This window comes from Henckelia pumila, chromosome 4 (genome assembly GCF_033568475.1).
Source record: "Henckelia pumila isolate YLH828 chromosome 4, ASM3356847v2, whole genome shotgun sequence".
Classification (NCBI taxonomy): domain Eukaryota; kingdom Viridiplantae; phylum Streptophyta; class Magnoliopsida; order Lamiales; family Gesneriaceae; genus Henckelia; species Henckelia pumila.
The window spans coordinates 158437071-158458928 of record NC_133123.1 but is presented as its reverse complement, the minus strand read 5'-3'; the positions used below and the strand labels follow the sequence as shown (position 1 = coordinate 158458928).

Sequence of the window (21858 nt, the reverse complement as noted above, 5' to 3'; positions counted from 1 at the left end):
CTCTATAATTTAATTAATTTTTGCAGAAATTTAATTCTAATTCTATCATGATAATCACATTCTAAAGTTTTTTTCCCCACCTTTTTTTTTTATAATCGTCTGATTGAGTTTTGATCTAATCAAAACCCTCGCGAAATCTCTTAATCAGGTTTGGTCGATATTGGGTGTAAATTGTAATGATATTACCTTGACCCAATCATGGGTTGCCACATGTACCCGTTTTACATTTTTTTAAACAAAAACATGTACTTTTTTTAAGGACAAAAACATGTACTTTTATTTATATAACACTAGTAGCAATGCGTGTGCATTTGCGTCACACAGGTAATATTCTTGACTGTGCATACATAAGACAATATTTATTTTTAATAGTATTGCATTTTTTTAATTTGATATTTTTTTTTTGTAATTGATTTTGTGAGTTTTTTTTTGTAATTTAGGATTAAATATGTAAAAATATTTTATTTTTATATGTTTTTATAGGATTAAATAATATATATTAAGTTTAAATCTTAGTTACGTTAGTTTATGTATCTACTGATACGTAGTTGGTTGTTACATATTATTTGATGGTATATTAATTATGTGTGTTGGATTATTATATGTTAAACAAATTAAAGATGAATTTTATCGGTTAAGGAGATAATATAATTCTAATCAAATCCCTCCACAAAACCAATAAGCTTTTTAATTCTCACAAAAAGAGAATCTTTTTTTTAAATCTAAAATTTGAATTTGAAAAGATGATTGTAATTTTTGGGTGACTGAATTTTTTTATATATAAATGTTACGGGATTTGGGTACGGATGTACTTGGGTTAAATGGGACATGACATGTGCACTTATTTATTTTGGAAACATTAATTGATTGCGACTAAATCTCTACCACATCTGTCTGTCCCGTAATTGACTATGTCAATGGTGTCCCATGTCTACTCATCTATTTTTCCACAAAAATTTGTCTCCAATCTATTATTTTCGTGCCCTTCAAAATAATAATTAAATTTGTCGACTCTTTACGAGTGTTATAACTGGATTTTAAATATAATTTCTCGTTTCAAATTTAAGTCTCGTATCAGATAACGAATAACATCGATAAAAATTTAGGCTTTTTTATTAAATTAATATAAAATAAATAAAAATTAATTAAAATATTGCATTTTTAAAATTTTTATCAATCTATGCTAATCCTGGACAATATGTCCCGGATTCAGCAGAGATGTCACCAATAACGCGTTAAGTATCTCGCCTAGGGAGCATGCTCGCAAGAATGAAAATCAAAGGAATTGACGGGGCCGCATCGAGAATGAATAACATAATAGAGCGCCCAGGTGAAATGAGAAGTAAAAAACGGGCACTGTCGTCTTTACTCTATAAATCCTCTCAGCGGAAGATCCTGAATCTGAAACTTTCTGTGCCAAAAATATTATATTAAAAAAATTTATTTTTGCTTGGATGGCAACTCAAAGTTAGCCTCATAAAACCTTATATTCCCTGAGGAGGTTCAATGCTAATCCGGGACGGACTGTCCCGGTTGGCATAGATTAATAAGATTTTTAAAAATGTAATATTTTAAATTTTATTTATTTTATATTAATTTAATAAAAAATCTAAAAAAATTTAAGTCTAGAGTTGATACATAAATAAAAGTACGAAAAATTTATATAAGACGTCGGATCAATTTTACGGGATGATTTTCGATACAGCCGCCCAATTCCTTAAAAAATATTATCTTTCCAATAGTTACAACCGGCCAATTTCTAAAAAAACATATACCTTTAATTTCAATAAAATGTCTCATAAAATACATACTCATTTTATTTATGGACAAAAACTCTTATGAGTAAGTCTCCTGTGAGAAAGTCTCACATAATCTATATTTATGAGACTGGTCGATTTGGTTAGAGCGTGGATCCTACTAGAGAGTAGAGACATGGAATTTTCAAGATGCCCCATGTTTTGAAGGGAGATATATACTCTATTTACAAGTGGGGATAGCATGTATCGGATGTAAATTATCGAGTGTAACAAAAAAAAAATCTTTCAAATAAGAAACATAGAAATTTTTGAATTTTTTTTTTAAATTATTTTGATCTATCATTCCATACTTTCTTTCAGAAGTAGAGTTCGTGAGAAAAAAAAATATTTTTGCGGGACAAAATTACTTAAATCTAGATTCTAGGTTGACATACAAGTTCAACGGGGAATTTAGTAATAAAATCGGCTAATTTAAAAGGGGAATACATATTTTAAAGAAATATCATGAATATAAAAAATAGTAGGTCTCTTGTGAAATGTTTTCACGGATCTATATTCATGAGGTCAACTTGGTCCATATTTTGTTATAAGTGAGAAATATATATAATAATTTTAAAATAAAAAAAAATTATTTGTCGAATCGAATCAGAAATCTATCTCACAAAACTTACTAATAAGACCGTCTATTAGAGTTTTTATGATAAAAAAACAATGTTTAATCATGATCATTTTATTTTATATATACATGAGATGCAAACGATCTCCCACTACGGATTTGAGGATAGATGATCTTCAACAACGGTAATCTTTGCTAGATATACATGTCTTCGTATTAAAAGTGAAACAATAATTTTTTAGAGGTGTCAAAATTCAATTTAACCCGTCAATCCGACACGAGTTAATCCAAAAAATATTGGATTTGAAAAAAAACTATTTTTTTAATATAATAGATTCTCGTCATTTAGTGCTTATTTTTTACAATTTTTATTTTTGTAGTAAGTATATTTTAAATTTTCTACAACTAGACTTTCAAATTTTAATTATATATAAGCTTAGATTTTGTTATTATATGATTAAATTAAATATTATTATTACTATTATGTGTTTGCATTTTTTAATTAGTTTGTTAAAAAATAAAAATAAAATAAATAATCGGATTGGTTTGAATTGATCGGGTTAGTCGGGTTAGCCGAGATCGTATTCGGGTTTACCATTTTCGGGTTCGGGTCAACAAATTTTTAAAAAATATTTTCGTCAACTCAACCTGATCCAAACTCACCCGACCCACATGAATTGACACTCCTATAATTTTTTTTTTTCAAAATCATCTAGGAGGTGTTGATCTAATATTTCTCATCTTTCCTTCATTTCTTAAAATTATATATACACACATAGTGGTATGTCAAATCTCGGCTAAAATGATACTCTCTGACACGAGGAACTTCAACTTTTAGCCATGTAGATATTTTTTTTTTTTTGAAAATGTTATAGGTACAAAATAAGAGTTACAAATTAGGTAACAAAATGCATTGAAAATTAATAAATTATATCTACATTTTATTTGAAAATTAAATTTCAAAATTATATTTATGATAATTTTATAATTTCAAATGTACTTTATAGTCTAACATGTAATCTTATTTGTACATAGCATGATACTTTTTTGTTTTTTTTTTTCGGCAAAGTGGGATTGATATCAAAGTAGGTCATGCGCCACATAAAATGTACCAAAAAAAGTTGTTACTAAAAAAAGTAGGAATCTAGTTATAAAGAGAAGTCATCTCAAAAAATAACATTGTAAAAAGTTTGAAATCATTCTTTTTTTTCCCCCTTTTTTTAATGGCCGACCTTCAAAAGAAGATAAAAGCCATGTAATTATGTAAATTTCATAACAAAAAGGTCGAATTAAAATATAACAATTTATAATTTGAAGGCAAAAAATTTTCTAACTCGCACAAAATAAAAAATCAAAGATGGACAGATCACGACCTTTCAATCGTGGGTTTTGTAGATTATTACATTTATAACGAGATTTTGTATAAATACTAGCCACTTTGTTGCGTGCTAAATAGTCTATTTTTATAATAAAATTTTATTTCAATTAAAATTGTCAAATAAAATCATTGTATTATATATTAAATACAAAAATTGGTGAGAAAATAAAAAAATAGTTAAATAAAAAAAATAAGAAAAAAGAAAATCATAATTGAGGGGAAAAATGAGATAGTGGAAGAAAGCGATTGTGTGTGTGTTTTTTTAATTTATGTATTATTTTAATGGACATTATTTTAATAGACACATCAACAAACCACTAAAGGACTCTTACATAATATATAGGAATATATATGTGAACAATAGCGTTTTTTCAAAATTACTTATTTTTGTATTTTACTCTTAATAACATAATATATAAGCTTTTGAAAGAATAACATAATATATAAAGATATTTTTGTGTGTGTGAAATTTTATATGTAATTAGAAAAATAGATCTCTTTAAAACATTTAGATTAACATGTAATCGAGAACAAAAACAAATGAAGTGACGAAAAAAAAAGAGGGAAAATCGATTGGATGTTAATTTAAATGTTAGTACTCGTGCTCTTGGCACACTTAATATGTGTGCACTAAATACTATATTTTGATATATGCAATTTTTAGTTATTTTTTTATTATAAATATAAGTCGAATCAATCCGTCTCATAAATATAAATATGTGAAACCGTCACACAGACACACTCTATTCATAAATATATGTTTAAAATACAATATCTTTTTTTTAATATATGAGAAACATACGAAATCCCAAGTATAACTCCATAAAATCTGCCATCATTTTAGCCAATAAAAATTAATATATTTTAAAAACAAGGAAAGTGAAACACTTGTTAGTCAAAGATTGTGTAGAAATTTTGAATCAGCAAGTTGACTACTATGCTCCCGTCTCGGATTCCTTAATTATATATATATATATATATATATATATATATATATATATATATATATATTTCAGATCCAAAAACCATATTATAAAAAATATATTTCCCTTAAAATCCTATAAATTCAAATTATTAATCTGCTTATACATCATACCCACTCACATATTAATATATCACTTTCTTGTGATTTAATTTTTTTTAAAAAATCTTAACACTTGCATTTAATTTTTAACAAAAATCCATAATTTAACTAAACTCATCAATAATCTCAAAATCATCAAGATAGCTCACACATCGACATAAGTATTTTTTTAATGGCAATTAAGATATATAGCACACATTTTCACATTTTACTAAATTTATAATATTTTAGGTATACGAGCGCCGCAACTTATTTAAAAATTAATAGAAATCGATGGGTTTTTACCGAATCTAAATATGAGTAGACTAAATTAAACTTTTATTTATTTATTTATGAAACATTAGTAGGATCTTTCCTAATTCAGGTAAAATATCTTTTTAACCACGTAAAAAAAAAGTTCATGTTTACTTCTCCATTCAACTTGATGTTATAATTAATTATACGAAGAAATAATTGAATGGAAATTGGGTGAATGAAATTAAGGAGTAGGGCTGAGAAGCCATGTGCAGTTATGGGTTTTGGCATTTTGTTCCGTCTAATATAATCTATCCCACCAAACATATATAGAAATCTTTAATTTCAAAACTATATTTTACAAGAAAATAAAAGTAAAAAAGAAATGGAAAGAACGTTATTTTCATCCAAATGCATTCTATATGCATCGTGAAAAAGTTTGAGCATGAATGCGTGATTATAGTTCGGGAGCCTAAAAGGCAAGCAAAAGCCAAGTGAAAAACTTTGTTATTTTTGAACAGCTTTTTTGTCCCATCATTCTTTATTTGAAAATAAAATATTACAAAAGATAATAATAAATTATATGGGAAATGCAAAAGGCAATGCATTCTGCTAACTGTTCACTCTAATCAGCGGTTCCATTCCCTTGTCGGATTGATATTGGTGGGTTGGCCGCTTGAGTTGTCTTTGAGTTCTATCTTTACATGAGAAATATCCAATCTTTATAACTTTGCTGCCTATGGTTTTCTCTCGTGTGTAGGAATTTCTGCTACTTTTAACAGATTGTGTTCGTGGATTTTCTTGCATAAGCTTTGGTCTGGGAGCTTGTTCCTTTGGTGGGAGGAAAAAGGTGGAAAATGGGGGAGAAGCCCGAGGTTCTTGATGCTGTGTTGAGGGAAACTGTGGATTTGGTATGGATCTGTTAGCTGACATTCTTAATTTTCTTGAATATGGGGTGTCTCTTTGCGTTTTTATTTTCTATTTACGCCTTTGTTTTGCGTGTTTTGTTGAAGGAAAACATCCCCATTGACGAGGTGTTTGAGAATCTGAGATGCACCAAAGATGGTCTGACGACTGAGGCTGCTCAAGAAAGATTAGCCATTTTTGGGCACAACAAGCTTGAGGAGAAGAAGGTGCTCTGATGGAATAGCTGAAGTTTTTGCTTCAAAAATTACTATTTTGAGGAATTTTTTATTTGCAATTTTGACGTTGAACTAGATCATGATTTAGTTGGGAGGGGGGGACTCATGTGTTTTAGGTGATGTAAATTACATGTATACAAGAAAAAAAGAATCCTGCTATTCTTGTGCCCATATAATTTGCCCCCTGATGTTAGTTTTTGGATTATGCGTCATCTTTTTACCTTGTAAAGAAGTTCTGATGCAGATATTTTTCTTGATCTTTTGGCTTTTTTATGGTTTGAGTGAGTAGTTCTTTTAACCAGTTTGATGTTTCTAGAAGGAAATATTTGAATTTGTGACTGCTGGCTATTTTAAAAACAAAAGTTGTGGATTTAATCAGTATATATGATGCTTTCCCTCAAATGTTGGTGTTCTCAGGAGAGCAAAGTATTAAAATTCTTGGGGTTTATGTGGAATCCTCTTTCATGGGTCATGGAAGCTGCAGCTATCATGGCAATTGCCCTTGCAAATGGAGGAGTAGGGGCTCACCTTTCTGAACTCAAAATTGGTTTCAGAGTGCTTTTCTGGGGAATGTAGTGATTCTTGGTTTGAATTTTACAGGGAAAGCCTCCGGACTGGCAGGATTTTGTGGGCATTATCACTTTACTTATGATAAACTCGACTATTAGTTTTATTGAGGAGAATAATGCTGGGAATGCAGCTGCTGCTCTTATGGCCCGTCTTGCTCCAAAAGCAAAAGTTCGAATTTTAATGTTGTTTGAGTTTCTATGAATGGTTATGTCTTCCTCGTGCTAATCTGATTGATAGTTGTTCTGTGAAGGTTCTTAGAGATGGTAGGTGGACTGAGGAGGATGCTTCAATTTTAGTGCCCGGTGACATAATCAGCATTAAACTTGGAGATATAATTCCTGCTGATTCTCGTTTACTTGATGGTGATCCTCTGAAAATTGATCAGGTGCGTGTCTGTGATTTCATGGTTGGTTTACGTGATTCGAGTTTAGTTTTATCTAGCATGATCACGACAAAACATGCAGTCTGCTTTGACGGGTGAGTCCCTCCCTGTGACAAAAGGTCCAGGAGACGGTGTTTACTCTGGTTCCACCTGCAAACAAGGAGAAATTGAGGCTATTGTAATAGCCACAGGGGTTCACACGTTTTTTGGGAGGGCTGCTCACCTCGTTGATAGTACTAACCAAGTGGGGCACTTCCAAAAGGCAAGTTGTTGAAGTATATGATTGTTCTTCTATAGCTCGAATTTTTGTTAACGTAGTCTCAAAATTTCGATGTGTTTTATGGCTGTGACAATCAGGTTTTGACTGCAATTGGAAACTTTTGCATTTGCTCAATTGCCGTGGGGATGATTATAGAGATTATAGTGATGTACCCTATTCAGCATCGGAAATATCGTCCTGGTATTGACAATCTTCTTGTGCTTCTCATTGGAGGAATTCCAATTGCCATGCCTACCGTCCTTTCTGTAACAATGGCCATCGGTTCTCATCGTTTGGCTCAACAGGTTTGAATAATTAATATTATTATTATTTGGTTATTTGATCCCCATCCTTTTGGGATTAAAATAGTACTGAGACATCGACTTTTATGTAGGGAGCTATTACAAAGAGAATGACAGCCATAGAAGAGATGGCTGGCATGGACGTACTTTGTAGTGACAAGACGGGGACACTGACACTTAACAAGCTTACAGTTGACAAGAATCTCATTGAGGTAAAGTGGCACTGTTGAGTTTATTATTGGCGCAGTCTGTGCATTCCTGTCTAAGAGGCTTTTGAACCTTACCTTCTGCTGTGACTTTTGTCGACAGGTTTTTGCCAAAGGTGTTGATGCAGACACTGTCGTTTTGATGGCAGCCCGAGCCTCTCGTACTGAAAACCAGGATGCCATTGATTGTGCAATTGTTGGGATGCTTGCTGATCCAAAGGAGGTAGTGTCTGCTGCTTTATAATTCTACTGTAGTTAGTGGTTTGCCTCTTCTTAAATTTTTGTTTGATCCATAACAGGCACGAGCTGGAATTCGAGAAGTACACTTTCTTCCTTTTAACCCTACTGACAAGCGAACGGCACTGACTTACATAGACAATGAAGGAAAATGGCACAGGGTCAGTAAAGGTGCACCAGAGCAGGTATAATCTATCCATGTCTCATGTGTTTTTTTATTATTTCTTTAATGGTGATTTTAATATTTCCTTGGAACACACGTTTTAGATTTTGAACCTAGCACGCAATAAGTCAGAGATAGAGCGGAGGGTCCATGCTGTGATCGATAAGTTTGCGGAAAGAGGTTTAAGGTCACTTGCCGTGGCATACCAGGTAGGTTTCCAGGATGTTTTACGATAAGATAGTGAATGATTGTACCATTCCGATAGCTTTGATGGTGTATCTTCTGTATCCTCTTACAGGAGGTTTCTGAAAAATCAAAAGAGAGTGCTGGAGGACCATGGCAGTTCATTGGTCTTATGCCTCTCTTTGATCCACCAAGACACGACAGTGCAGAAACTATAAGAAGGGCATTAGACCTTGGAGTAAACGTCAAAATGATAACCGGTACAACTCTTGTTTCGACTTAATGATATAACTTTAGTTAGATAAGATCTTTTTTTATCTGACAGTCTCAATACATTTGGTTTTCAAGAATTCATTTATTAGTAAGTTGATTTTGACAGGTGACCAACTTGCCATTGGAAAGGAAACCGGACGAAGGTTAGGTATGGGAACAAATATGTATCCCTCTTCAGCTTTGCTGGGACAGAACAAGGATGAATCAATTGCTGCTCTGCCAGTTGATGAGCTCATTGAAAAAGCCGATGGTTTTGCTGGTGTTTTCCCCGGTACTTTACTTTCTTGCTACTTTATACCTTATGTACCTACTGTAGACAGCACATATGCATTGCATGTTATAAAAACATTTTCAAATACAGTATAAATCTCTATGAATTAGTGACCTCTCTAAAATAATATTTTTTCCAGTCCCGACTAAGACTAGTTTGCTAAATTAATAATTTTCGATAACAAGGTAACAATTTTTCAAATGATGCTTATATGAATCTATGTTCCCGTCAATATTATATATTAATAATTTTGTAAAATTACAATCATTACTAGAGCAATTTAATAAAAAATATGATTCTATTGTTGTTTATTTTTCTTGAAATTTAATTATATTGTCGATATAATTATAGCTTATATTAACAATTCAACTCTAATATTTTAAATGGTATAGTAGGACAAACGCCATAGTCCAATCGAAATAGGAGCAATTATTGCATCATGTTAAAATATCGCTTATTTTTGTAAATACGCACTATAAATTTTGTTTTCATATTAATTCATGGAGTATGATACAAACGATAGTAACAACTCAATGACTTTTTTTATGCAATTAAATTAAGTTTATGTTCATTTAATCAAAAAATACTCTTCAAAATGATAAATTATTAATTTATCGATTAGTTGATACCTCTCTAAATTAACAAATTTTATGGTCCCAACATTATTAATTTATATAGGTTTTTCCACAATTTTTAATTTTATCTAAAAAAGATTATTAACATATAAATTTGTGGAGAAAATTGTTCACTTCCCACTAAAATAACAAGTCAGTAGTAGAATATTATTTCTTACATTATAGATTTTATTTATGTAGTAATGATTTTGAAATTATCATTGTATTCTTATACCTTTAATCAAGCTTGGGACAATTGTCAAAAGTTTATTTGAAGTTTCACAATTATCCCCCTCACTCCGTTGAATTGAAGGCAAGTGTGATAAGTTTATTTAGTTTGGTAATATATGTTTGAAGTCCCAAAGGAAGTTTATTGGGTTATATGGGAGAGATGTTCTGTTGTACGATCAAATGGCATTTTTCTGAATACTATTTGTGCTCCGAATATTTCAACCTTTGTTAATTACGTTTTTCTTTGCTGTTGTTCAGAGCACAAATATGAAATAGTAAAGCGTCTACAAGCTAGGAAGCATATATGTGGAATGACTGGTGATGGAGTAAATGATGCCCCTGCTTTGAAGAAAGCTGACATTGGGATTGCTGTCGCGGATGCGACTGATGCAGCTCGTAGTGCTTCCGATATTGTTCTTACTGAACCTGGCCTAAGTGTTATAATTAGTGCTGTTTTAACCAGTCGGGCAATCTTCCAGCGGATGAAAAATTACACGGTACAACTTTTGTTGGTCTAAATGTTATCATTTGAGGTCATTTTTTTATACCATTTGAAGAATGATTGCTTACCATGAGTTTATGGGCCTAACTGATTGCACATTATAACTTGAACTCTTCAATAATTCCTTTTTTTTCCCCAGATTTATGCTGTTTCGATTACTATTCGTATTGTGGTAAGTTATTATCCTTCCTGTTTATGGATTTTGATTTACTTTTGCATTATAACAGTTTGGGATTTTTTTTACCTTGCTATATACAGCTTGGCTTCATGATGTTGGCACTGATATGGGAATTTGACTTCCCACCTTTTATGGTTCTTATCATTGCAATACTCAATGACGGTTAGTCCTGCTAACCATTCTTGCCGCACCCCACTTGTCAAGAGGTTTTTGTTCGGAGCTAAGAATGACCTTTAGCCCTTTGAGTCTTCAGACTCACTGGTCTTGACCATGAGTAAAATGTTGATTTTATTGAAAATGTTAGAAGCGCTAATACCTTTTTGCAGGGCAATTTTTTTTTTTCTATTTTCGTTTTTCTCCTTTCAAAGACTATCTGAATTCCCCATGGATTCAATCACCCTTTGCGTGAAATCTTATGCTGTAATTATCGCATCTCTATCAATTTTCATCGAACTCTCACGATTTAAAGGGTGTCAATATGGTCATATAGGTACCATTATGACCATCTCAAAAGATAGAGTGAAACCATCTCCTCTACCTGACAGCTGGAAGCTCGCTGAGATTTTTGCAACTGGAGTAATTCTTGGTGGTTACTTGGCCTTGATGACTGTCATATTCTTTTGGGCAGCATACAAGACAAATTTTTTCCCGGTAGGCTTATCTTCAAAGTTTCTGCATATTTTGTAGATCTCAAACTAAGGCTAAGTTTGCCGCTTTGCATTTTCATGTCAATTCAATCAGGTTCCTAGATACTGGCACTCTTATTTCATGACTTCTTGAATGCTGCTCAAGTTCATATATCTTAATGTAAATTCATATTTGTCAAATTTGAGGAATTTTTTTTGTTTCCTCTTTGTGATTTTCCATGCTTGGCAATTTACTTAACATTCTGTTATCACAACATGATATAGGAATGGATTGATTTTTAAGAGTCAAATTGTTAAAATTTTCATAACTTTCTGCTATTAAATTGTTAGCGAGTATTTGGGGTGTCGACTCTGGAGAAAACGGCCCATGATGACTTCAGAAAGCTTGCTTCAGCAATATATCTTCAAGTGAGCACTATCAGTCAAGCTTTAATATTTGTTACAAGATCCCGAAGCTGGTCATATGTCGAGCGTCCTGGTTTGTTACTTGTGGCAGCATTTTTTATCGCGCAACTGGTTAGCATCTATTTCTTCGAGCCATTTTACAAAAAAAAAAAAAAATTATTTTTCCAAGTAAATCTTGACCTTTTGTGGTTCCTGTCGAGCAGGTTGCTACTTTGATTGCAGTATATGCAAGCTGGGGCTTTGCAGCAATAGAAGGAATTGGATGGGGTTGGGCAGGAGTGATTTGGCTTTACAATATCATTTTCTATATCCCCCTTGATATTATCAAGTTTCTAATCCGCTACACTCTTAGCGGGAGGGCGTGGGATCTTGTTCTCGAGCGAAGGGTAAATTTATACTTCATCAGCGTTATGTACTCGCTCGTTTCTTTTGTCTTTGACGTTTTGCCTTCTCTGTTGCAGATTGCTTTCACCAGGCAAAAGGATTTCGGAAAAGAACAGCGTGAGCTTAAGTGGGCACATGCGCAAAGAACCCTTCATGGCCTGCAAGTACCTGATACCAAATTGTTCAACGAAAATACTAATTTCTCAGATCTGAATCAGTTGGCTGAGGAAGCGAAAAGAAGAGCTGAAATTGCTAGGTAAGGATGTCTTTTACTCTTGAACGATACTTAGGTAGTGTTTGGGCTTCCTAAAAGCAATCTTCCTTATCAAACGAGATCTCGTGATTGTGCTTAGTAGAAAGGGAGTCGGGCTGTTCCATGAGAGGCCAACGGTCCCAGCTTGAGTGATGCACGACTTAAGCTCGTGCTTATATGTAAGAGTTTGATTATCTTGAGTTTCTAACTAATGCATTAAGAAACTGCCGATGTGTACAGGTTAAGGGAGCTTCACACGCTCAAAGGTCACGTCGAATCGGTGGTGAGGCTGAAGGGTCTGGACATAGATACCATTCAGCAGGCATACACCGTATGAGAAATCAAACCACGTTTCAATGGTTGAAATCCGACAAGCGCTACGATTGAAGGTGTTGTCAATGTTAGTTATGAGTTTATATCAGAAACGACCTGTTCCGATTCCCATGCATCAGCAGAAGCATATTTTTCGCGATATCAGACTTTATGATCAAGTTTGGCCATGAAACTTGTCCCACATTTGAGAAGAAAAACATGAACTTATATTATGTTATTATATGTTTGTATAAAACATGAAGCTTATACAGTGGATGCTGCTTTTTAGTGTACATGGAGTAATAAACTAGGTACTACTTTGTCACTTCATACTTGTTCATTTCGATTTCGATCAGCAGATAATCGTGTAATTAACTTCAACTTTCAAGTGTGTATCAAGATGCACAAGCTCGAAAACGACGAATTAGTTATTTTTTTAAAAAAACTAGAAATGGCTAAACCGGCATCAGTCATGCTGAGTGATTGTCCAGTTTCTTGGTCTCCATTTCCACTGTTCTGCTGCTGTCACCGACTCCTTTGTATCTGTACCACCTAGCGCACACCAGAAAGTAGACGAAGTTCAAACCGCACAGCACCGCAATCAAGTAGTAGAAATAGTCCAACCTGCCCTCATTGAGATCCTCCGGCAGCCAGTTCCCACCCGACGTCCCCTCGGTCATGGGGTGCACCACCGCTAGCAGTAAACTATACACATAATTCGACACTGCATACCCACAGAAAAAAAAAGCCCCAGCAACACTCCTCATGTTCTCCGGGAACTGCTTATAGTAGAACTCAAGCTGCGCGATGGCGAAAAACGCCTCCGCCAGTCCACCCAAGGCCAGCTGAGGAACCAACCACATGGAAGACATGGACGAAACCATGCCCGTCCTTACCATATTTCTTCTACGCTCTTCCACCAGCGCCCCGATGATCGACTCCACTATAGTTATGAAAATGCCAATCCCCATTCTGTGGAGGGTTGTGATCCCACCTTCTTTTCCTGTGATTCTTCTCAGAAGCGGGACGACTAATCTGTCGTACAGGGGCACCCACAGTGAGAGGCTGAGCATCGCGAATATGACGTATGATGCGGCCGGTATCTGGAACTTTGTGTTGCCAAGATGCCTGTCGGATTGAAGAGCTTGGAAGACTATGTACTGCTGCTGTGCACCCAAATGGTAGAAGATGGCTATGAGGGAAACTGGGATGACCCTAAGCACACATTTTGCTTCTTCAATCTGCTGCATACTGCAGACGTTCCATGGGTCGGCTGCGGTTCCATTTGGGTTGATTTGATCTTCTTCTGTTGTGATTGCAGCTTTGTCCAAGAATCTGATGACAGAATAAATAATCTTAAATCAAGAAAACGGGATGTTCTATGATCCACGGCGGTGGATTTTAACAGTTCAGGGGCCCGGGCCCATGAACGGTAGATGGTGTACAAGGTGAAATTCACCCGGTGCAACATAAAATAAGCCAAAAAAACATTAGATCTCAGTTTGTCACGGCTTAAGTACGTAATGCTTTAAATTTCTTGACTTGCTTGGCTGGACAAACCCCCAGTTTCAAATTAACTTGTGCAATTTTAATAATAGTTGTGACTAATTTCAAATATACCAAGACGAAAGTCATTTCCGGTCAAATCAAATACATCAAATTTAAGTAACCCAATCTATATTTTAGTTAAAAACTATAGATTCAAAATTAGGCAATTGCCGCACTGGCCCCCATGAATTTCATTCTATAACAAAAATATACAAAATAGATCTATTCATTTTAAAAAATGAATTCCATGTTTTAATATTATCTAATGTGTTTTTCCCCTCATAAAAGAGAAGGTTATGAATAAACAAACGAGTCCTTGATAGATTCTATCTATATTTATAAAAAAAAATCATGAGTCTCATCAAATCGATATTTGATATTAATGAATGAACATTAATTCTATTTCTAGAAAAGAAAAAGAAAAAAAAAAAGGAAATGAGATGGCACGAGTAAAACAAAAGCAATCAATAATTTGAAAAGAACGTTACCTAATACACACATATATATTGCCACTTGTAAGTAAACGGAAGACCGCACACGTCTCGGGATATACTAGTTTAGTGGTTTTATGAGTAATATAAACGTTGAAACAGTTGACTTGGGCAAATTTTGGTTCATGTCAAAAAAGTGTTCCATAACTTTGCTTCTTTTATAATTTCAATTATTTTCACCCAAATACATACATGATTCCGGATATTATTGATCGTCACATTAATCATTGATTACATGGTATCGATGCCTATCTGTTACATTAACATTAAAGTAAAAAAAAAAGACTAAGCGACAGAAATCAAGTCACGATAAAATTTAATCAATAAAAAAGAAACAGAAGAGAAACAGAGAGATTCATGGGGGTACCTGAATTGTTCCGTGTAAGGGAGCCTGGAGTTTATGGACTTGGGAGGAGTATAATTGAAGAGGTTGAGCCAAGGATTGTTAGGCAATTTCAGCTTCCTTTTCTTAAAGGCAACCACCATTACCTGCACCAGACTAGTCATGGGGCTGCCTTCTGGCAGCACTTTTACATACAATTTGCTCCCCACAAAATACATTAAACATGACAGGAACATGAAGATCACCGGGATCGCCAAGCCTATCGACCAGCTGACGTTCGACTGCACGTAAACGACGATGGTCACGGAGACGATTTCCGCCACCGTTACCGTGAAGTAGTACCAGTTGAAGAAACTGTCGATGCCCCTTTTCCCGGACTCTGTATTTGGATTGAATTGATCCGCCCCGAAGGCCAAGTTACACGGCCTGATGCCTCCGGCGCCGACTATCATCAGCGCGAAACCGAATAGGAGGAATGCCATCTGTCCCGCGTCCGGCCCGACGCACGGGGCGTCGGACGGCTCGCAGTGGGGCGGATGCAGATTCTTGAACACTGCTGTCAGATTTACAACCAGCAACCCCTTCATGTAATGAGCGCAATAAGTCATAAAGATCGAAACTTGGACTAGTTCAAGTACATGTACATCAAAAAGCAGAGTTTTCAGAAGCTAAAAACCGCGACTGATACGTACGAATAATGAGGCAACTGAGGCGAATCCCAGCGTCTTGTAGCGACCAAAGTGAGTGTCGCTGAGGTATGCTCCGACCAAGGTCGCGAGATTTGTGGTGCCGTTGAACACATTAAGAAGCGTGGTAGCCGAAACACGCTTCATGTTGAAAACTGTGGTCAGATACACCTGCAGATTGGATAAAGTCCCAATGGCTCCAAGCTTCTCAAAAGTTTCATTCCCTGAAGAAAATAACAAACACACCAAGAAAATGCAAAAAAGGGATGATTTCGTATATTTTTTAGACCAAATTTACAGAACACAAATCAAGAAACAGGAAGTAAATTAATCTCACCAATGATGAATGGCATGGTCTTCAATCCTCTGTAATTGATCTCCGGTTCGACATCGTCATCAACGACCAAAGATGGTGTTCTCTCCTCCATCTCCAGCTCTCCTTTCCCATTTTTCTCCATTTCTGCACGCACTAAACACACTTCTCTGTGTGTCTTTTTTATAAAGGGTGTTCTTTCTTGCACACAGGCAGATGAAATCTTCTGCACAGGTGGAATTGTGAGAATGGAAAATGGCTCCGAGACAGAATATTATTTATGGGATGCCAATTTCAACTGAAATTGTTATTTACGGGACCTACAGTACTGCTAGCTAGGCTGCCTCCCTCTATTAAGTTGAAACTTAATAATTAATTTAAACAAATCTTTCAAGATTTATTGTGTAATCAATAGGTAGTATGAGACGTTCTCATGTGTTTCTATCCACGAGATGGGTGATTTGTGACTGAGAAGAAATAATTTTTTAATATAAAAAATAATATTTTTCATCGATTAAATGAAGGGAAAATAAGTTTTTTGGTCCATTAACTTGTTCATGTTTTGGTTTTGGTCCATTAAATTTTTCGATGTGGGTTTTGATACACTAATTTTGCATTTTCAGTGTTTTTTTGTCCAACTGCATACGTGTCAACTTCTGATTGGTCTAAAATGATGACATGGATGAATCAAAAGCTGACACGTATGCAGTTGGACCAAAAAACATTGAAAATGCAAAGTTAGTGTACCAAAACCCATATTGGAAAAGTTAATGGACCAAAACCCAAAGGGGTAAAGTTACTGGACCAAAAAACTTATTTTCCCTTAAATGAAATAGAAAATTTGTTTTATAAAAGTGATATGCAAGACAATCTCATATAAATTTTTGTGTTGTATAACAATGGAATGTTCGTGTAAGATTAAGAACTCGAGTCAGCACTCAAGTCTTTCTTCGAAAGCTAAATTATCGTGGGGTTTGAATTATTGGAAGCTTGTAAGCCGACCCAAATAGCATTTTAATTTCCAAGTTGTTTTAATTTTATGATGGCTGTGTATTATAATGTGTGTGACTGTACCGACTGAGTTCAATTCAAAATCTGTTCAATGGATTATTATATTTTATTATTATTATTATTATTATAAGAAAACTAGTCTAAATTTATTTTCTTATAATTATTGGATTAGATTTTGAATCGGGTCAGCCAGAAATTAGTCCGTGTTCATACATGAAGTTTGTAAAATAGACCCGATCAATTTTTTTTTTTAAGGAAATGATTTTCTCAAGTGTATACATACACATATATAGATATATTAAACGAAAATCATGATCTTGTCAAATACACTTCACGAGATGATTTTTTTTTTTCAAAAAAAATAAAAATAGACCGAGGTTTAAAAAAACACCCTTTAAAAGTCGAACACTATGTTTTTTTAAAAAGAAAATTAATAAAATTTGGACACCAGACATTAATATGTAAATTTTAAATATTTATTAATATCACAAACATGAGGCTAAAATGTAAAAAAAAAATAAAAATAGTTTAAATAATACAATCTCACCATTTTGCATGGTGGCAAAAGTTTTATCAGGGTGCTCAATCAATTTTTTACGCTGAAATGACAACATAGTCAATTATCTGTTTCGTATTTATTTCTTAAGACATAATTGATCACACACAAGTTATTATCAACTTCAACTTTGAAAAATTTCTTTGTTGTTGGCATAGATTAATTGATATCGATCTGAAATTGAATTGAATATAATTTTATGTTTAACTAAATATTAAAATTTTCGCAAACTCCATATTGGGCGCGGGAACCTAAACAGACGTTTCTTGAGACTCACCTCGCATCCGACCCTGCTTTCCACATGATCAACCAGCGCTCCCACGAGCTCAACATATATACACGATCCGGGGAATCTTTTAGTTACCGTTTGGTACATTGGATGAAAGTGAGATGATCCACAAATTTTTACTCATCTCATGTTTATTTTATTTTTTTTTTGTTAACTCAATGTCATCTCATGACCCGGTATGACCATTATATATGAGTTTGATGAAAAATCCCTTCCAACCCATGATATTAGTAGAGAATGAGTAGAAATTGGAAAAAAAACAATTAAGATATCCTATAATAATAAACATAATAATCCTACAAAATTAAAAACATATAAAACAAAATGTTGTTCATATCTATATATTTCTTATTCATATTACATCATATTTTTATCACACTTCTATTCATCTCTCATACATCCCATCCATGAAACCAAACGGTATCTTACAATAAAAAACATTAACATCTTTATCCATAATAATAACTAGCCATACTGCTTGTGCAATTTTATATATACATATTATGTTCTGTGTGTATATAATATAAACTTATATTTTTCAAGTATTTGATTTTTTTTTTTTTTTTTGCAATTTGATACTTTTGTGGGTTTTTTTTTAAAAAAATAACAAATTAAAAGTGAGTATATCAATAGACCACTAAAGTGCTCTTGCTTTATATATAATAATAATAATAATAATAATAATAATAATATGGTGGTTTTGTTTAACAACTGCACAATTTTAAAATTATAAATTTTTAAAATTTGTCGTGATCAAGTATTTCTTTCACATGCAGATTAGAGTTCTTACACCTACCACCAATTATTTGGGAACCTGATGGTGTTAGTTGGAAACCGAAATATATATGATGTCGAATATATGGGTGGTTTAAATTTAATTAGGTCAACTGAAACAAATTATATATTCATGGAATTGAGTGATTTTATGTTACACTGATAGAAACATAACTATATTTTTATGAGATGAGAAAAAGAAAAAGAAAAAGAAAAATGCATTTGATGTTTTTCTCTCAATTAAATAACATATAGAATCTCCGCGTGCAATTATGGAAAATGACATACACATATATTGTATGGATTTAGGCACACAAAAGTAAAAAAGTTAAAATTTGCTTTTATTTACTTTATAGGTGTAGAATTGTAGAAAGGTTGCATGGGTCAGGGGAGCACAATCAATTATTTATTATGTTTAAAAAAAAAAAATTTATGGTGACAAAAAAATCCAGTTGGCGCATATAAGATTTTCCCTTTAAAAGAGTCCTCCAAAGTCCAAAACTGGAACTAAATCCAATACATGACGTATCTTGTTCGGAAACTGAAATCTTTTGTTACACTAATAATTAGTTTCCACGTACGTATATCAAATTTCAATTCATGTTTTGCATCCCAAATCATAAAACAATTGCTGAATAATTTAAAACATATCCATGATCTCAAAATATATTCATGACCCTATATAATTGTAAGCAGAGCATATATAAACATTAAAGTAAATGAAACATGAATAGGATCATATTATCTAAAATATGTAGTAAGTGCATAATTATGTAATATTGTAAACCATTGATATTAAAATATATTGAAAACATCGTTTCATGGTTCAGCCCTGTGTGATAAATTTTTCTACTGACTCATAAAAAAGTTTTTTTTTATGTCATCGGTATTATTTTTCGCTGCAAAAAGTATTATTTTTGGTTTGTTATGTTATAAAGAAATATTGTGCAATATATAATAATGATTTAAGTGAAAAACATATTGTGTAAATTGTATCATATGCCTAGTTGAGAAAAAAAATTATTTTTTATGTTAAAATTATTATTTTTCATTGTAAATATGAATCGAGTCGACCAATCTCAGAACATATATAAATTCATAAAATAATTGCATAAGAGACATATTCATTTAAAAAAATTGGCTGAAAATAATCACATGTTTCACGTACATATATATATATATATTTTAGTTTACTTAGATTTAGGAAATTGGCTGACTTTTTAAACTTTTACTTGGAGTGCACTAAATATTATTAATCTGGAATTTTGCATTAAATTGTTGAAGTCCACGTGTGTTACTTACGTAAGGAAGGATAAGAAAGGAAACGTAGGGAAAAATATCTTATTTGTAGCTATTATTGTTGACAAAATAGAGGCCAAATCTCCAATCAAATAGGACCTTGTAGTCTACTTTAGTGTTCTCGAATTTCGGAAATAGTCGCTGGAACATTAAATGCTGTTTTATATATATATATATATATATATATATATATATATATAGTTCTTTTATGGTGCCCAACTCATATGCCCAACTCCATGTCCACCATGTACAATATGTGAGTTGACCAACACAATTGATGAGTTGACTTATCACATATTGTACATGGTGGGCATGGAGTTGGGCATATAGAGTTGGGCACCATAAAAGAACTCTCTATATATATATATATATATATATATATATATAAAAGTGAATTTTGAATAAATTCTTAAATCCAAACTTAATTTTTTTATAAATTTCTACAATAAAAATTCTTTCTTAAAACTTCCTAGGACCATCAAACTTGGTCAAATCCAATGTTTAATTCTTGTACCCAATTTATTCATTTATGTACTTCATTTATACTATTTTTGTGCTCAATTATGGTACTTGAATCATCCGCAAAATTGGTATCAGAGCTTTAGAGAAATTCAAAAGACGGTACAATATTACAACAATCAGTTGTATGAAATACCTCGGCAAATTGAAGAAATCCTTAAGAAACAAGAAGAAATTCTTGGAACTCTAAAATGATCTTCAAAATAAAATCATAAATCTAGAACACACTTCTGGTTCTAGAAAAGGAAATATAGGAGGAAGGTTACCACTCTCGTTTGGTACTGAACTTTTGTTACATCAGAAAGGTAAAACCAAAATGGTTCAAAAATCTTTAACTGATGATGAAAGGATGATTAATATTATAAAAGCAGTATAAGAGAAAAACACTATCTGATGACTACTTTAGAAAGATTAAATCTCGAGGATCTACAAGATCTTGCGGATTCTTTTGCGAATCTCAAAGTAGTAGATCTAAAAATGAATTCCCCTGAGGGTGAACAACCCATAGGGAATCCCCCAAGATATGTGGTTAAAACAGAAGAACCACATAGTGAGTTCCAGGTTGGAGAAAATTCACATCCAGCAAGAACCAGATCAAGAAGGAGTAAAATCCCACTCCATCAAACTCTTTACGGAAAAACTGATTTAGATCCAATACATCCTTACGAGGTTATGTTAAACCTTGATGTTTTGGACTTTAAAAACAGAGAAAATCTTATAGATGATTGGACGTCAGCTATGAGAATTGCAGCAGGGACATTAGATCTCAATAAAGAATGATTCATTAAACTTCTAGAAATGAGTCTAATGAGATATGTCAAGATTGCATGGGAGATGACTATGCCAGATACGAAGGAATCAATCTTAGCAGGAGAATCCCTCAGCGAGATTGGAGAAAGAATGGTCACCCTATTTAAAGCACAATTCATAGGGGTAGACTATTTCAATAATCAAGATACAAAGAAAAAGAGAAGATATACTCAAGCTCTGTATAGCCTCGAGTTACATGATATCTGTTTAGTTGATGAATACATTATGTTATTCACCAAATATAGATGGAATTCAGGAGTCGAGGAAAATGTAGCTATTCAGCTATTTTTCGCAAAAATGCCAAGTCCCTGAAGAGAAATGCTGATTAAAAAATACGTTCCAGGTCATCTTGATACATTGGCAAGACGCGCGTCCTTTTTGAAAGAAAAATTGGCAGAATGGTGCCATATGGTAGCATTACAGAAGAACTATAAAAAAATAAGGGGTATAGATAAACATACACCTTTATGTTGTAGAGAAAATGATCTTCCAACGATCATTGGAAACAGATCACAGGGATTTAAAAGGAAGAAATTCTGAAATAATCCCTATAATAAAAGAATGAGAAGTTCTTGGAAACCAAGAACATTTTGGTCCAAACAAAAGGCCAGATCTTATAGATCAGGAAGAAAAAGT

At 33.3% G+C, this 21858-nt stretch overlaps 2 protein-coding genes across 2 annotated transcripts; one reads left to right on the top strand and one right to left on the bottom strand.

Annotated features, from left to right (window-relative positions):
* The first annotated feature begins 5592 nt into the window (after positions 1 to 5592).
* LOC140867467 (plasma membrane ATPase 3-like) lies at positions 5593 to 12913 on the top strand. The gene is made up of 22 exons (XM_073272535.1): positions 5593 to 5732; positions 5830 to 5980; positions 6083 to 6202; positions 6629 to 6727; positions 6812 to 6949; positions 7032 to 7166; positions 7246 to 7425; positions 7521 to 7727; positions 7817 to 7936; positions 8034 to 8153; positions 8230 to 8352; positions 8435 to 8539; positions 8629 to 8773; positions 8893 to 9057; positions 10161 to 10399; positions 10544 to 10576; positions 10663 to 10744; positions 11073 to 11233; positions 11560 to 11745; positions 11838 to 12020; positions 12096 to 12274; positions 12512 to 12913. Exons 2-22 carry the CDS (start codon positions 5927 to 5929, stop codon positions 12606 to 12608), a joined length of 2871 nt encoding a protein of 956 aa, XP_073128636.1. The 5' UTR covers positions 5593 to 5732; positions 5830 to 5926; the 3' UTR covers positions 12609 to 12913.
* Positions 12798 to 16297, bottom strand: LOC140867468 (protein NRT1/ PTR FAMILY 2.11-like). The gene is made up of 4 exons (XM_073272536.1): positions 15989 to 16297; positions 15658 to 15875; positions 14990 to 15546; positions 12798 to 13918 (listed from the first exon to the last, which is right to left on the bottom strand). The coding sequence occupies exons 1-4, from the start codon at positions 16107 to 16109 to the stop codon at positions 13054 to 13056; spliced, it is 1761 nt and encodes a 586-aa protein (XP_073128637.1). The 5' UTR covers positions 16110 to 16297; the 3' UTR covers positions 12798 to 13053.
* Positions 16298 to 21858: the final 5561 nt, after the last annotated feature.